The sequence below is a fragment of the Ictidomys tridecemlineatus genome, chromosome 13 (genome assembly GCF_052094955.1).
Source record: "Ictidomys tridecemlineatus isolate mIctTri1 chromosome 13, mIctTri1.hap1, whole genome shotgun sequence".
Taxonomy (NCBI): domain Eukaryota; kingdom Metazoa; phylum Chordata; class Mammalia; order Rodentia; family Sciuridae; genus Ictidomys; species Ictidomys tridecemlineatus.
This window is the reverse complement of record NC_135489.1, coordinates 46,691,798-46,709,097: the sequence shown is the minus strand read 5'-3', so window position 1 is coordinate 46,709,097 and position 17,300 is coordinate 46,691,798. Positions and strand designations below refer to the sequence as shown.

The 17,300-nt window shown below is 37.4% G+C and overlaps 1 protein-coding gene across 10 annotated transcripts in view; it reads right to left on the bottom strand.

The window, feature by feature from the left end:
- The window catches only part of LOC144369840 (uncharacterized), a 188,005-nt gene that overhangs the window by 108,706 nt on the left and 61,999 nt on the right, over window positions 1-17,300 (bottom strand). For 9 of the 10 annotated variants that reach the window (XR_013429644.1, XR_013429645.1, XR_013429640.1 and 6 more), the window contains one exon: window positions 13,048-13,132. Coding sequence is in view for 3 of the 10 variants with exons in the window: in XM_078030278.1 (XP_077886404.1) it covers window positions 13,083-13,132 (50 nt within the window). In the remaining 7 variants the exon portion in view is untranslated. Of the gene's footprint in view, window positions 1-263; window positions 6,519-13,047; window positions 13,133-17,300 lie in introns of those variants that run through there. The other variant, XM_078030277.1, reaches the window with a different exon arrangement.

The following is a 17,300-nucleotide window of genomic DNA, read 5'->3' as shown; positions in this document are numbered from 1 at the left end:
TGATGATTTAAATATATTTCTGCTGCCCACCTTTTCCAAATTGAATTCAGCTGTCATGTCCCCTCTCTGTTTGCAGTCTTATTTTGTTAATAATTAAGACTGTAGATTTTTTTTCTGAGTTGAGCTTTATTTGTGCAGCATGGATTCTGCTATTAAATTTTCTCTTATGTCTTACTTAGTTTAGAATTTCAGTTTTGATTACTTTACTCCAATGGTTAACTGTCGCGACCCCCCTTGCCCGCAAGGAAGACGCGACTCAGGAATCTTCTTTCAGCAGTTTATTCAGGCCCTTGATATTCTTCTAATAATTCTTCTACTCTCCCTCGGATGCCCCTCCCACCCTTAATAAAGCACCGCGAACCCCAATGCAAAGCTGCCACGTGTACCCTTCTCACAGGGTGCTAGAAAATGACACGCCAACTTTCTCTGATAAGGAGCTGGGAACACGCCAACTCTCTTTGATATGGAGTTGTCCTTCACAGACCACAACGGAGCCAGCGCCATCATGTAATGGCAACCACAGTCCGCAGGAACGGCTCACCACAGTTAACTAAAAGAACAGTTCTTAAATTCCAGGTAGTTATACTCTTACTATATTTTTGTTATGTGTTTACCTTATCTTGTTATTATAAGAGTAGTTCTTTTTTTTAATTGGTTGTTCAAAACATTACATAGCTCATGACATATCATCTTTCATACATTTGATTCAAGTGGGTTATGAACTCCCATTTTTACCCCAAATACAAGTTGCAGAATCACATTGGTTACACATCCACATTTTTACATAATGCTATATTAGTGACTGTTGTATTCTGCTACCTTTCCTGTCCCCTACTATCCCCCCTCCCCTTCCCTCCCATCTTCCCTCTCTACCCCATCTGCTATTATTCAATTCTCTCCCTTTTTTCCCCCTTTCCCCTCACCATCTCTTATATGTAATTTTGTGTAACAATGAGGGTCTCCTTCCATTTCCATACAGTTTCTCTTCTCTCTCCCTTTCCCTCCCACCACTCGTCTCTGTTTAATGTTAGTCTTTTCCTCATGCTCTTCCTCCCTGCTCTGTTCTTAGTTGCTCTTCTTATATCAAAGAAGACATTTGGCATTTGTTGTTTAAGGATTGGCTAGCTTCACCTAGCCATCCATTTCCCTGCAAATTCCATGATTTTATCGTTTTTAAGTGCTGTGTAATACTCCATTGTGTATAAATGCCACATTTTTTTATCCATTCATCTATTGAAGGGCATCTAAGTTGATTCCAGAGTCTAGCTATTGTGAATTGTGCTGCTATGATCATTGATGTGGCAGTATCCCTATAGTATGCTCTTTTAAGGTCCTCAGGGAATAGTCCGAGAAGGGCAATAGCTGGGTCAAATGGTGGTTCCATTCCCAGCTTTCCCAGGAATCTCCATACTGCTTTCCAAATTGGCCGCACCAATTTACAGTCCCAACAACAATGTACAAGAGTGCCCTTTTCCCCACATCCTCGCCAGCACTTGTTGTTGTTTGACTTCATAATGGCTGCCACTCTTACTGGAGTGAGATGGTATCTTAGGGTGGTTTTGATTTGCATTTCTCTGATTGCTAGAGATGGTGAGCATTTTTTCATGTACTTGTTGATTGATTGTATGTCCTCCTCTGAGAAGTGTCTGTTCAGGTCCTTGGCCCATTTGTTGATTGGGTTATTTGTTATCTTATTGTTTAATTTTTTGAGTTCTTTGTATACTCTGGATATTAGGGCTCTATCTGAAGTGTGAGGAGTAAAAATTTGTTCCCAGGATGTAGGTTCCCTATTTACCTCTCTTATTGTTTCTCTTGCTGAGAAAAACATTTTGGTTTAAGTAAGTCCCATTTGTTTATTCTTGTATTTAACTCTTGGGCTATGGGCGTCCTATTAAGGAATTTGGAGCCCGAACCCACAATATGTAGATCAGAGCCAACTTTTTCTTCTATCAGACACAGTGTCTCTGATTTGATATCAAGCTCTTTGATCCATTTTGAGTTAACTTTTGTGCATGGCGAGAGGAAGGGGTTCAGCTTCATTTTGTTGCATATGGATTTCCAGTTTTCCTAGCACCATTTGTTGAAGATGCTATCCTTCCTCCATTGCATGCTTTTAGACCCTTTATCAAATATAAGAAAGTTGTAATTTTGTGGATTGGTCTCTGTGTCCTCTGTTCTCTACCATTGGTCAACCTGCCTGCTTTGGTACCAGTACCACGCTGATTTTGTTACTATTGCTTTGTAGTACCGTTTGAACTCTGGTATCGCTATACCTCCAGATTCACACTTCCTGCTTAGAATTGCTTTTGCTATTCTGGGTCTTTTGTTTTTCCATATGAATTTCATGATAGCTTTATCTATTTCTACAAGAAATGCTATTGGGATTTTGATTGGCATTGCGTTGAACCTGTAGAGAACTTTGGGTAATATCGCCATTTTGATGATGTTGGTTCTGCCTATCCATGAACAGGGTACATTTTTCCATCTTCTAAGATCTTGTATCTCTCTCTTTAGGGTTCTGTAGTTTTCATTGTATAAATCTTTCACCTCTTTTGTTAGGTTAATTCCCAAGTATTTTATTATTTTTTTGAGGATATTGTGAATGGGGTGGTTTTCCTCATTTCCATTTCAGAAGTTTTGTTGCTGATATACAGGAATGCCTTTGATTTATGCATGTTGATTTCATATCCCGCCACTTTGCTGAATTCATTTATTAGTTCTAGTAGTTTCTTTGTAGACCCTTTTGGGTCTTATAGGTATAGGATCATGTCATCCGCAAATAGTGATATTTTAAGTTCTTCTTTTCCTATTTTTATGCCTTTAATTTCTTTTGTCTATCTAATTGCTCTGGCTAGTATTTCAAGGACTAAATTGAATAGAAGTGGTGATAGAGGGCATCCCTGTCTTGTTCCAGATTTTAGAGGGAATGCCTTCAGTTTTTCGCCATTTAGAATGATGCTAGCCTGAGGCTTAGCATATATAGCTTTTACAATGTTGAGGTAAGTTCCTGTTATCCCTAGTTTTTCTAGTGTTTTAAACATAAAGGGATGCTGAACTTTGTCGAATGCTTTTTCTGCATCTATCTAGACGATCATATGGTTCTTATCCTTAAGTCTATTGATGTGGTGAATAACATTTATTGATTTCCGTATATTGAACCAGCCTTGCATCCCAGGGATGAATCCTACTTGATCATGGTGCACAATTTTTTTGATATGCTTTTGTATTCGATTCGCCAGGATTTTATTGAGAATTTTTGCATCTATGTTCATTAGAGATATTGGTCTGTAGTTTTTTTCTTTCTTTGCAGTGTCTTTGTCTGGTTTTGGGATCAGGGTGATGTTGTCCTCATAGAATGAGTTTGGAAGAGCTCCTTCTTTTTCTATTTCTTGAAAAAGCTTGAAAAGTATTGGTATTAATTCTTCTTTGAAGGTTTTGTAAAACTCCGCTGTATACCCATCCAGTCCAGGGCTTTTTTTGGTTGGTAGTCTTTTGATGGCTTCTTTTATTTCTTCCTTTGTTATTGGTCTGTTTAAATTGTGTGTGTCTTCCTGACTCAATCTGGGCAGATCATATGACTTAAGAAATTTATCGATATCTTCACTGTCTTCTATTTTATTAGAATATAGGTTTTCAAAATACTTTCTAATTATCTTCTGTATTTCTGTAGTGTCTATTGTGATATTGCCTTTTTCATCCCGTATGTTAGTAATTTGAGTTTTCTCTCTTCTTCTCTTCGTTAGCATGGCTAAGGGTCTGTTGATCTTATTTATTTTTTCAAAGAACCAACTTTTAGTTTTATCAATTTTTTCAATAGTTTTTTTTTTTGTTTCAATTTAGTTGATTTCTGCTCTGATTTTAATTATTTCTTGTCTTCTTTTAGATTTGCTGTTGTTTTGCTCTTCCTTTTCTAGGGTTTTGAGATGTAGTGTGAGTTCATTTATTTGTTGGTTTTTTCTTTTTTTTGAGGAATGAACTCCAGGAAATGAATTTCCCTCTTAAAACTGCTTTCATTGTGTCCCATAGATTCCAGTGTGTTGTGTCTGTTTTGTCATTTATCTCTAAGAATTTTTTGATTTCCTCCTTTATGTCTTCTGTAACCCATTGATCATTCAGTAACATATTGTTTATTTTCCATGTGATGCAGGATTTTTCCTTCCTTCTTTTATCATTGATTTCCAGTTTCATTCCATTATGATCAGATATGGTGCATGGTATTATCTCCACACCTTTATATTTAATAAGAGTTGCCCTATGGCATAATATATGATCTATCTTTGAGTAAGATCCATGTGCTGCTGAGAAAAACGTGTATCCACTTGATGATGGTTGATATAATCTATATATGTCGGTTAAGTCTAGGTTATTGATTGTGTTATTGAGTTTTATAGTTTCTTTATTCAGCTTTTGTCTGGAGGATCTGTCTAATGGTGAGAGCGATGTGTTGAAGTCACCCATAATTATTGTGTTGTGGTCTATTTGACTCTTGAACTTGAGGAGAGTTTGTTTTATGAACGTTGCCGCACCATTGTTTGGTGCATACAAATTGATAATTGTTATCTCTTGTTGGTGGATGGTTCCTTTTAACAGTATATAGTGTCCTTCTTTATCCCTTTTGATTAACTTAGGTTTGAAGTTGATTTTATTCGATATGAGTATGGCCACTCCTGCTTGCTTCCGAGGGCCATGTGAGTGGTATAATTTTTCCCAACCTTTCACCTTCAGCCTGTGTATGTCTTTTCCTATCATATGAGTCTCCTGAAAGCAGCATATTGTTGGATTCGTTTTTTTGATCCAGGTTACTAGCTTATGTCTCTTGATTGGTGAGTTTAGGCCATTAACATTTAATGTTACAATTGAAATATGATTTGTACTTCTAGTCATGTTTATTTATTTATTTATTTTAGTTTGGCTAGTTTTTGCTTTTTGGTTATTTTCCTCCCCCTTTACTGAGATACCTCTCGCTGTTGGTTTTGAGCACTAATTTCAATTCCTCTTCTTGTAGTATTTTGTTCAAAATGCTTTGCAGTGCTGGTTTTCTGGCTGTGAATTCTTTTAGCTTTTGTTTATCGTGAAAGATTTTAATTTCATTGTCAAATCTGAAGCTTAATTTTGCTGGATACAGTATTCTTGGTTGGAATCCCTTATTTTTCAGCGTTTGAAATACATTGTTCCAGGATCTTCTCGATTTCAAAGTCTGTGATGAAAAATCAGTCGTTAACCTAATTGGTTTACCTCTGAATGTAATCTGCCTCCTTTCTCTCGTAGCTTTTAATATTCTCTCCTTGTTCTGTATGTTGGTCATATTCATAATTATATGTCTTGGAGTTGGTCTATTATGGTTTCCCGGTTGTTTGTATCTGGTGTGGGTGGGAGTCACACACCTGCTAAAGTAGATTCCGCTGGGAAGGAATCTTGTTGGCCGAACTCTGGTGACTTCCCCTCTCTGCTATGCTGGGCCCCTGGGCTCCTTGCCGGAGTATCCGAAGGGAGGGGTGGGACTGGCTTGTCTCTGGTCTGACTCAATCTCTGGTTTTAGCTCCCAGTTCGTTATTTCATAAAGGCTTGGTTGGAGTCCCTTTACGTTGCCTCCTGAGCCGGGCGGGTGGGGCTGTTCACAGGTTGGGCGGGGCCGTTCACAGTGCAGGGCTGCTGGGGGCTGTTTGCAGAGCCTGGCAGGCAGCAGCCATTCGAACCTTCGCCGCAACGGGTGGGCAAAGGCTGTTCAGCGGTGGCCGGCGGGACTGGACCCCTGCGCCGAGTGGCCGAGATTCACTCGTCTGGAACAAACTGACACCTCCAATAAGCTTACTAATTCCCGGCAGGTCTCCTTTCAGCGGAATTTTGCTAGAAGTTTCTCAGCAGGTAGAATCTAGGCGTATTAATGGATCTCTCTGATCCCATTACTGTGGAGGTATTGAAAGTGCTGCCTCCTCACCGGCCGCCATGTTGGGTCCTCAAGAGTAGTTCTTATAAAAATATCATTTTCAAAAGTTTTAAAGGAAATTTGACTCTAGAATTCTCATATTCAGTTAATTAGAATTGAAGTGCAAGTGCAAAATAAAAAATGTATAGGCATGTAAATACTCAAAAAACTATCACACATATTCTTAAAATCAAAAAGTATTACAAAATACAATAGATATTGAAAAGTTGTGAGTAAATGAATAAGTATATTTTATAATTATCTAAGACAATTTTGATCCACAAAATTAATAATAATCTGTAAGTAAAAATCCAGAAAATATCTGTATGTAACTTATATAATAATATATAACATAGATAATATTAGGGTTTTCCAGAGGAATGAAACCAATATACAAAAGGAGATTCATTATAGGAACTGGATCACACAATTATGGAGGATGAAAAGTCCTATAGTCTGCTCTCTGCAAGCTGGAGAACCAGAAAAGCCAGCGTGTAATCCAGTCTAAGTTCAGAGGGCTGAAGACAAGAGGTGCCAATGGTGTAAGCTCCAGTCCGAGTCCAAAGGGCCCAAGAACAAAAAGTGCCAATGTCTGAAGGCAAGAGAAGATGGATTTCCCAATTCAAACAGGAAGCAAATTTATTCTTTAGGTTAACACATAAAATTAACCATCACAATATCCACATAAAGGGTTGGTCAGACTGGAAGAAACAGAGAGCACTGAAAGCTTGCTCAATTTCTTGTCCCAGTGCAGGAAAGATAGAAACAGGCTAACATAAAAACTAAATGATTCCAGATACCTAGATAATAAGATAAATTTAATGAGGTACATTAAAATTTAAGTGAAATTTCTACAATAGGTATAGGATATTTGGTTTCCAAGCCAATAGAAGAAGGGAATTAGAATAAATAAAATATGATCAGAAAGGAAAAGGAAATAATAAGGAATAAAGGGATAGAGAAAAGGGGAAGGAAAAGGAGAATGGGAAAAGTGAAGATGGTATGCAAGATGAAACAATAAAATAAGATGTTAACAAACCCACTGTATCATTAATCACAAGAACTGTGCATGTTAAAATTTTCAATCAGATCATGGGAGGATAAAATCCAGTTATACTTCAGACATGATATGATATAGTAATTCCCCTTTTTTTCTGTAGGGGTTATATTCTAAGTCACAGTACCTGAAACCACAGATAGTGCTGAACCCTTTATATAGTATGCTTTTTACTAGACATTCATACTTATGACGGAGTTTAATTTATAAATTAGGTATAATAAGAAGTAAACCACAATATAATAAAATAGGAAAAGTTAAATAATATACTGTAATAAAAATTATGTGGCCTCTTTCCCTCTTTCTCAAAATATTTTATTGTACTTTTCACCTTTTCACTTAAAGGAAGCATTTATGGCTTCTCTTTGGCATATGTGAATTGCCAAGAATTATTACTCTTATGCTTTGGGTCCATCAGTTAAGTAAAATAAGGGTTACCTGAACACAGGTACTGCAATACTACAATAGTCAATCTGATTACTAAAATGACCACTAATGAATAATGGGAGGGTAGCATATACAGTGTGGATATACTGGACAAAAATGATTCATGTGCCCCGTGGAATAGAGTACTCAGCACAAGATTTCATCACACTACTCAGAATGGCATACAATTTAAAACCTAAGAATTATTTATTTCTACAACTTTCCACTTAATAATTTCAGGTTACACTTGATGACAGGTAAATGAAACCACAGAAAGCAAATTCATGGCTAAGGGGAGCCTACTATAGACATAGAAGTATATATTAAAAACATTATAGGAAAGTTATAGCAAGCTAATGTTAACCAAGAAGAAACAGATGTAAAAGTTTTATTCTCATACAATAGAGAATTTCAAGCAAATAACATTAAATACAAAAAAAGAGGCTTTTCTATTTCATACAGATAAAAAGTATTATTCTATGAGTAGATGGAAAAGCCTGAATATTTGAATTCTTAACAAACAGAGCTTAAATACATACAGGAGTTCAAGCTTTAGCAAGCACAAAAATTGCTTGAGAAACTTGTTTAAAATGGTGATTCTCGTGATCTGTCTCTGTCTTCCTGCACTATCCTAGTTCAATCATTAACATCTCTCACCTGAATTATAGCACTACCCTCCTATCAGGTCAAATTTGAATTAAAAAGTTAGCCTATGGGATTAAGTGAGATTTAGTGAGGTAACATTGATACATTCAAGGTCACACAGATAATTAATGTCAGGGAATTAAGAATAGGGAAACTTGGATTTCAAAAGCAGCATTGATTCTAATATATTTCACGTCGATACATAAATGGAATTTATAATACCTTCCTTTTAAAACTTTTCTACATGGAATTTACCAATATGAAAACAGTTTGTTTTGTTCTGTTTTCATTTTGACAAATCAAGGCTTCAGCTTGTCAAATATTCACCTTTTCTGACCTATGGGATGGATAGAGGAGAGCCAACACAGTAACTAGATCAGAATTGTTAAATTCATAGGTAGGGCTTACATGATTATGAAGAAGGGTCTTCAATGTGCTCTTGAGGATCTTTCTGTTTCATTATCCACTCTGGGTACTTCTATTAGAATCTGCTTTTAAGAAACATTGTAAACTCATCTACAACCAGGTGCTCATGGAAGATACTAAGTGATGATATATTGTGGTTATTTGCATCTGCTTCTTGCCACTCCTGTGGGTGAAGGAAGAATTGATACAACATTCTGAAAAAGCACTTGCCAAAGTGCTTGCTGTGGTCTAGCCAAGTATTTATTTCATAATAGTTTTCCTTTTCTCACTGATCATCATATGCTATTTAGAGCCTTGCAGCAAGACTCAAATTACCGGTTCAACTCAAAATCTCCCTTTATGACAGAAAGCAGGTTTTATTTCCTGTCAGGATGGAGTTAATGTGAATTTATGGGAGTTAATGTGTGCTGCCTAAACTGCACTACAGCTTCTCCCTGTGATAAATAAGGAGTTAGTTAGGCTTTTCTGCATCATAAAAGAGGAAATAACCTCATAATAATAATAAATATTTATAACAATAAATATTTGCTATGATGCAAATGACCACAATATATTATCACTTAGTATCTTCCATGAGCACCTGGATATAGATGAGTTTACAATATTTCCAAAAAACAGATTCTAATGGAAGTACCCAGAGGGGATAATAAACAGGAAGATCCTCAAGAGCACATTGAAGACCCCTCTTCATAATCATGCAAGTTCTACCTATGAATTTAACAATTCTGATCTAGTTATTGTGTTGGCTCTCCTCCATCCATCCCATAAGTCAGAAAAAGTGAATATTTGACAAACTGAAGCCTTGATTTGTCAAAATGAAAATACAACAAAATAAAATGTTTTCATGTTGGTGAAGTCCATGAAGACAAGTTTAAAAAAAAAAAAGTTATCCCATGCATGAAATATAAAACAGGTGTGCATTTTCCCTTTTGGAACATTGGTTTTTATACTGCCAGTATTTCTAAGGTTCTTTGAAGAGTGCATCCTAGTGAAAACATGCTGTTTTCATCTCCAACTAATGACTACCACTAGGGAGTTTTAGCTTAGAAAGGGGAGACAGGATTTCCCAGGGAAAAAACAAAGAATCTGAAGTGAGCAGACTTAATAGGTAGTGACGTAGTAAGATTTAAAAAAACAACATTGGATTTTTTTTTCTAGTACTTGGGATGGAAACCAGGGCCTCCAGCATGCTCAAGTCATCTACCACTGAGGTACATCTGTAGCCCCTTTTTTACTGTTTTATTTTGTGACAGGGTCTCAGCTGCCCAGGCTGGCCTCAAACTTGTGATTCTCCTGCCTCAGCTTCCTGAGAGCTAGGATTATAGGCATGGGCCACTATACCTGGCCAACCAACATTAGGTTTCCTATAGCTTAGGTTTTGCCCAGAACATTGGTTTCTATACAAAATCTCTGTTGGGGACAAGGCAGACCAAGTTTGAGATGGCCTTGAGTCAGAAACCAGACACATCTATTGGATGAGTCAAAAAATCATGGAAGGCCCCACCCTGAGCAAAAAAAAAAAAAAAAAAAGGAAGAATGAGACAGGAGGGAAGTTACAGTGCAGCTGGTAACTGACAGAGTCAAGACTCAAATCCATTATACCATGAAGAGAATTTGGAAGAAGGTTGGCTACAAGCAGAGGTTTTGGCAAAAGTTTTTGTACTCAGGTGGTCAAAGACAAGAAAATGCAGCCAAGAGGAATAGACAAAGTTACAGCAAATAATTGGATTATGGATGGAGCCAAGTGGAAGGTGGGGAGTGCGGTTCTGTGGAAAACTATGGAGAGCCAACTACAAAGAGTAAAAGATGGGAGAGAGTCCTAGCAGCCTGGTAGTACCCAAGTCCTGTAATGACAAGGATAGCAGACAGGAAACCAAGCCAGGAACTTAGGCATGAAAAATGAAAACAGAAACCATCTACACCCACACAGCTCGCTGATTATGTTAACATTGTCTTGCTATTCCACTGTCTTCATCAAAATGACCTTATTATTCCAGGAAACTCTTGCCTTGGAAGATAAACACTCAAATGACTACAGGCTTTGAGTGGGCTTGGGATGACCCAGCCCTCCCCACTTTCTCACTTGCAGTCCTTAAGAATAACTATATAGTGTGCTGGGGACAAAGCATCCTGACATAGGGAGGGACTGGCCAGAGTAGCCAGGCTCTGTTCCAGTTCCTCATGGGAAAAGGATGTCCTTCAATGGTTTAGTCCAGTGAGTAATGTTTCCCCAGGTAGAAAGTCCAGAGTGGCTACTTTCTGGGTCCCTTAGTGTACAAGTGAGGCATGCACAGTCAAGAGTCAATCTACCCCAGAAGGCTTTCCCAAGCCTCAGGTTATTGGCTCTAGATGACTCCTAGTTCTCTGTGTCCCTTGATGCCTATAAGTAATAAATGTGTTTCACATGACTTCTAGTTCTCTGTGTCCCTTGATGCCTATAAGTAATAAATATTCTGTCTCCCTGGGCTCAGATAAATTGGTAAGAAGAGCCCAGTGATCAACTTCATACCAATTATATTATTCAAGTGATCATCATCAAATTGCTCAATTATCTCAGATGGTCTCAAATGACAATTTACTTCTCAAAATATGTTGAATTTCCTCATAGTAAAAGCTCCTTTTGCCAGGCATGGTGGTACATGCCTGTAACCCTAGCAGCTTGGGAGGCTGAAGCAGGAGCATCACAAGTTCAAAGCCAGTCTCAGCAACTTAGCAAGGTCAACTTAGCAAGACCCTGTCTCAAAATAAAACATAAAAGGACTGTGGATATATCTTAGTGGTTCAGTGCCCCTGAGTTCAATCCCTGATACTAGAAAAAAAAAATCTCATTATTCTATATTCACCAGTCCTAAGGAAACCATCTTATAGTCCTATATTATTAAATCATGACATGATATCTAATCCTAATCAAACCTGCATATTGCGAGACCCACCTTAAACTAGATTCCAAATATTTACACAAATTTCAACTTTTCTGGAAAAAACACTACAAAAACTTTGGCAAGGAAGTGCTTCTTTGAACTGGGTTGAAGAAAACTGGGTTATCTTATTTATAAGTTATCTTGTGGGTGTTTTCAGGGATCCAGTACTTGGCAGTTTTGAAAGTCCATCAAAATCAAATCTAGCCTTCTCACTACCACAGCCCATTTAACCCATTTCATGATCCATATTAACCCATTTCTCCCAAAATTTTCACAAAATCTTCTTAAAATAGAGGCTAAAGAAAGGCCAAAAGAGATTGTAAAAAACATAATAGAGAAAGGACCCATCATACCCTTGTACCTCTCCTCTCCCTCCTGTCAAAAACCCTAATGGGCAAGAATATAGATTCATCAGGACCTCAGGACCATGAATAAGATGTCCATTCAGGGCTTCCCTAGTACACCATCTCAATACTAGCTTGCATTAGGTGCCTCCTGAGATTACATATTATACAATGGTAGATCTGTGTTTTGCATTTGCTAGTGCCCTTTTGGGTCAAAATAGTCAATACTTGTTTGCCTTCTCTGGGAAAAATCAACAATCTGGACTTGAAATCTCAGAGATATCCTGAGGCCTCCTGGTTTTCATAAATCCTCAACCAGGACCACAAGGACCTTAGATTTCCCTGTGATTCTACCCTTGTGTAATATGTGAATGACTTTTGGTTGTGTTTAGAGAAAAATATATATATATATAGACACAATACCTTTATTTCATTTTTATGTGGTGCTAAGGATCAATCCCAGTGCCTCACGTGTTCTAGGTGAGTGTTCTACCACTAAGCCACAACCCCAGTCCTTGGTTGTGTTTTAAAGTGAGGTAAACGCTAAGACTGACTCTGTCTGTCTACATACTGTTTCAACCCAGTCAAGGCAAAAATGTCAAAGGAGCTCCATTACCCAGAACAGATATTGGCAGACTACAACCACTAACCAATCCTGCTTGCTGCCTACTTTTGTGAATATAATTTTATTTGAATACTTATATTCTATAATCATTCATTCGTGTATTGTCTGTGGTTAAATGAACACAATGACAAATGACTTGAATATTTGTGACAGATAAGCCTGTGCTCACAAAGTCTAAGATATTTATTATCTGGCCCTTGACAGAAAAAGTAAAAATCATGACTTGATCATGTTCCAGGGAAGTAAATTCCTTACTCCTAACCAGCTATCAGTCACTCAAAACTTCGCAAGACCAGAGATAATGAAGAGAATCCTTCAGTCTCAGTGCCCCAAGTGCACTGGGTTCTTGACTCTTCCAATTGTCCCTTCACCATTCAACTTTAAAAAGTTCTAAGCAACCAAGTCACTTCATTGGAAAACTAAACATGAACAGGTCTTTTGTGAATGATCAGCTCTCCAACAGCCTCTCATTCTTTCTACCTATTTATAACTGAGAGATTGGAACATGGCCTTGGTATTCTGGCAACAGCCTGCCTACCTTGTCAATAGCCACAGAAGCTAAACCAGCGGAGGTATCTGCCAACTTAGTTTTAGTCTCCTTTAAATTTGACAGTTCCTCAAACTACACAGTCTTTGCTACTCATTGAAAGAATATACTACGCAGCAAGAAGACTTACCTTGTATGAAATCCTATTATTTCCTTCACATATTTTCATTCATTGTTGTAGGACTTTAAAAATCGTGATGCTTTTCTTCGATTACCTAAAACAGAAGAAATTCATCCTGTTCAACTTCTGCTCACAAATTATCTATGCCACACATAGATTTACTTGGAATCCCTTTAGAAAATCCAGACTTAACCTTATTTGTGGATGGGTCATATCTTAAGACTGATGCAGCAACATATCAGGTAAAAATACTGCCCCTTACCACAAGCAAAATCTTCCAAATGGAAGAATTTATTGGATACCTCAGTACTTTTCAGTTAGCTAGAGATAAAAGGATAATTTCCACTGATAGGAGATATGTATATTCTGGAAAGTAGTCCATACTTTAGGAATGTTTTATAGACAAGGGTTTCTGACACCAGAAGGAACGCAATTTAGGTTGGTCGGCAAAATTAAAGAAATTTTATATGTTCTACTGCTTTCTAAAGAGATGGCTATGATAAAAGCAGGTGCTTATATAAATGGTGATACCTGCAGCTCTGTACACCAGAGAGGTAGTATTCACTAAATGCCCACCCGGATGATAATCCAAGAGATTACATTGTTGGGGAAATTCAGAGAGACTTTTATAGAATGCTAGTGATTGGCACTAGAGCAAGAAAAGTGGTGCTGGGGAAAATTCAGAAGAAAAACTACATGGGGGAGAGTCTCTGATCGTCTAAGAATGGCTGATTAGGTATACTTGAGAACCTCAAATGGAATCTTGCAAAAAATTTTATGTGAAATTATCCACCACTGCAAAGGCAAATTGGCAAGGACAAACTAACTACTAAACTCACTGGTTGGAAAACTACTAAAATTTCTGAGGGCGTCTCCAATGCACATATCATCCTGATAAGATTGTAAAGAGACCAAGTCTCAGGGAAACTTTGAATACCTCCAAATGAATCTCATCTATCAAACCTTGCAGTGGGTTTGTAGTATATCCTTTTGTGGGTTTTTTTTTTTTTTTTTTACTAATACGGTTTGGTTGGATTCTGTTGTTGTTGTTGTTTTTGGTTTGTTGGTTTGGTTTGCTTTGGTTTGTTTGATACTAGGGATTGAACCCAGGGATACTTAACCACCAAGTCATGTCCCAGAACTTTTTGTTTTTTATTTTGAGACAGGGTCTCACTAAATGGCTTAGGGACTTGGTCAGTTGTTGAGGCTGACCTTGAACTTGCAATACTCCTGCCTCAGCCTCCTTGAGTCACTAGGATTACTGTTATGTGCCACCACAAGGACATTTTTTTTCTTCTAATTCTTGGGATGGGTTGAATCCTTTCCTTCCTGAAGAACTATGGCTCTAAAAATTACAAATTAAAATTACTTGATGCTATGCTGCCAATTTAGGGAATTCCAATTCATTTTTCTAGAAACAAGAGCACCCATTTTATTGGGTATATTGGATGGACGATAATTTGGCTCCAACAAGCTCCATTTCTTGGAGTTTATTTCTTTATATAATCTTTTCCCATTGACTGTGGTAAAGACCTGAGACTTACTTCTAACCAATACAACAAGGTGATAGGATGTCATTCCCATGATGTATCATAATGACTCACCTCGTTAGACCTGCTCAAAGACTCTCCTTCCTGGCTTATTGAAGTAAGCAGCTGTGTTAGGAAAGCCCCTGCGGTGAGGAACTAAGGAAAGCCTCCAGGATCTACAGGAAGCTGCCAGGAACAGAAGGCAACCTCCAGCCAACAGCTATCAGGAAGCTGAAACCAGTTTTGCAACCATAAGGAAATGATTTTTTTTTCAACAAATTAAGCTTAGAAACAGATTCTTCTCTAAAACTTCACCTGAGAATGCAGCCTGACCAATACCTTGATTCAGCTTTAAGAACCCTTGAGCAGAGCATTCAGACAAGCCATGTTTAGACTCAGGATCCAGAGAAACTGTGAGTTAATAAGTGTTGGTGCCTTTCACTTCCTACTTTGCTAACTTGCTACACACCGATAGAGAATCAGTATCTTGGAACTATTATTTAAGACCTTTACAAAGTTCTGCCACTTATTCAGACACCTTACTGTCAATATCAGCCCCAATTGTCAGGAAAGGCATAAAGAACAAGGAACAAATAGAATTTAAAGTCCAAATTAGCAAAGTTTTCACATTCTCAATCTTTTATTACTTAAACTCTTGTCACTGGCTTTAATGACAATGAAATCACTTCCATCTGGGGTTCATCCGTTCTCCCCTTACGAACTATAGCTGGTCAGTCCATTCACCTAGGAATACCACTTCTGATTCTAGACTCCACAATGTGGCAAACAGCGAAATATTCCAGGTAATTCATACAATACACTCAATGTCACCATCAATGGGTATTAACCAGCCTTTTCTCAACATCATCCTAAATAATATTTCTATGAAATAAAGCCTGGAGCTTTTGTAAGCAAACTCCTGCACAAACAGAAGTTGAAAGAAAAAAAGCTAGGAAAGAGATGCAATATCTATGGAGATTGAGTCACTTTCACTGATGTCATGAATAAAACACATGGCTTCACTTTTGTTGTAGAGTTACTCAGTTCTCTAAATATTCTAAATTTAGTTGCTTGGTACTGGATTACATTTGATGTGCAGTGCTAAAATGTTAGAATCCTTTTTTTCCCTACCCTATGTAGATAGGTAGCCCAAAGATGATGAAAAGGTGACTCCCAATGACTGGTATTGGATTTGCAGCATAGACACCGTCTGGCTGCTACCTGCAAATTGGGCAGGGTATTAATATTATTAATATTAATTATTAAAAATATTAAATATATACAATCATAAATTTAGACCATCTAAATCTGGGAATAGTGTTTCACTCACTGTAAGTTTCAGGTGTTTGGCTCTTTTTGATAGGTTAATTGATGGATATCACGCATAAGGAATGTGACTGGTGATTCATTAGCTCAGGCTGAACAATGACCATGGATGAGATACTGAGAAGCAAAACCCATTTATATCCACACAACTTAATAATTACATCGATACAACTGTACTGTTCCACAGTGTTCATTAACGTGATTTTAGCATTTTAAGAACTCTTGCCCAAGAAGATAAAAGTTACAAATAAATGTATTGCTTATTTTAGAAACTTTCTGGAAAAGCCATTTAAATGGACATCAAATGTTTTCACTTTTTAATAGATAGCAAAAAATGTTAGCTCATCTCAAGACTCTTTGAATCCCTAGCCTCAAATCCTTGCCTTACTCTCCTCCATTCCTAGACTATTATATCATGATCCCTATCCCATCCCAATCAAGCTCCAAGATTGAAAGGCCTACCTTAAACTAGACTCCAAAAACCTCATAAAGATTCCCACTTTGCCCTCCCTATTCTGAGACACTAAGATGCCGTCAAAGTGGTGTTCTTTTTTATTTTAACAAGAATAAAAACCAGGATTGTTTTCATGTTATTTTTGAGAAGCTGGTTTTAACAAAAGATGACACAGTTAGGGGACCTGGGATACAGAGGAACAGGGAAGGACCTCATTTTATATCCACAGATGATGGCAATCTCTAGAACAACCAGCCACTAGACAAAATGGGCCCATGGATCAAGAAGTCCTTTTATATGCCATTATCAAAACTTTAACTAGTGCAAGTATCTGGAATGGTATTGAGCAAAAGGGCAAAGTATTTCAACTTTAGGCAATGGAAGAGCAGGGACTTGGGGACTAGGAGGTAGATGTGTCACTAAAAAGTATGTCTTTAGGGAAGGATAAGGACAATGGAAGTTAATTGGGATTTATTAACTTCTTAGGATTTTTTTTATCTCCAAGTACACATTTAAATGGATAGAACTTTGGTATCCTGTTTTGAAGCTCCATTTAGGACAATTCAGGAAGGGAAGTACCCAAGAGAAGTCTCACTTTCATTCAGTTGATCAATTCTCACATTTCTCTATGCCCAGAATTTTACCCTGTGCAAAGTAGAAGTAGTTATCTTTTGTCTAATCTCTTTATTGTTGATTCACTTGCTTATTTGAATCTACTTTCCTGTTCTTGAACTTCTTTTCTCCTTTTCAATCTCTCTTTTTCAATATGCAGTATTTCCTTCATCAAATTGTTGTCAAAACATATCTGCAGGGAAACTAGTCATCGGGATTATGGAATTAGATATTGGGGAGGAGAATTCAAATAAGAATCTATTGAAAGAACAATTGTGGATTAATTACTTCCTCTCTGCCTTTGTTTCAGTATATGTAAAAGTAGGTAAAGAGACCAAATT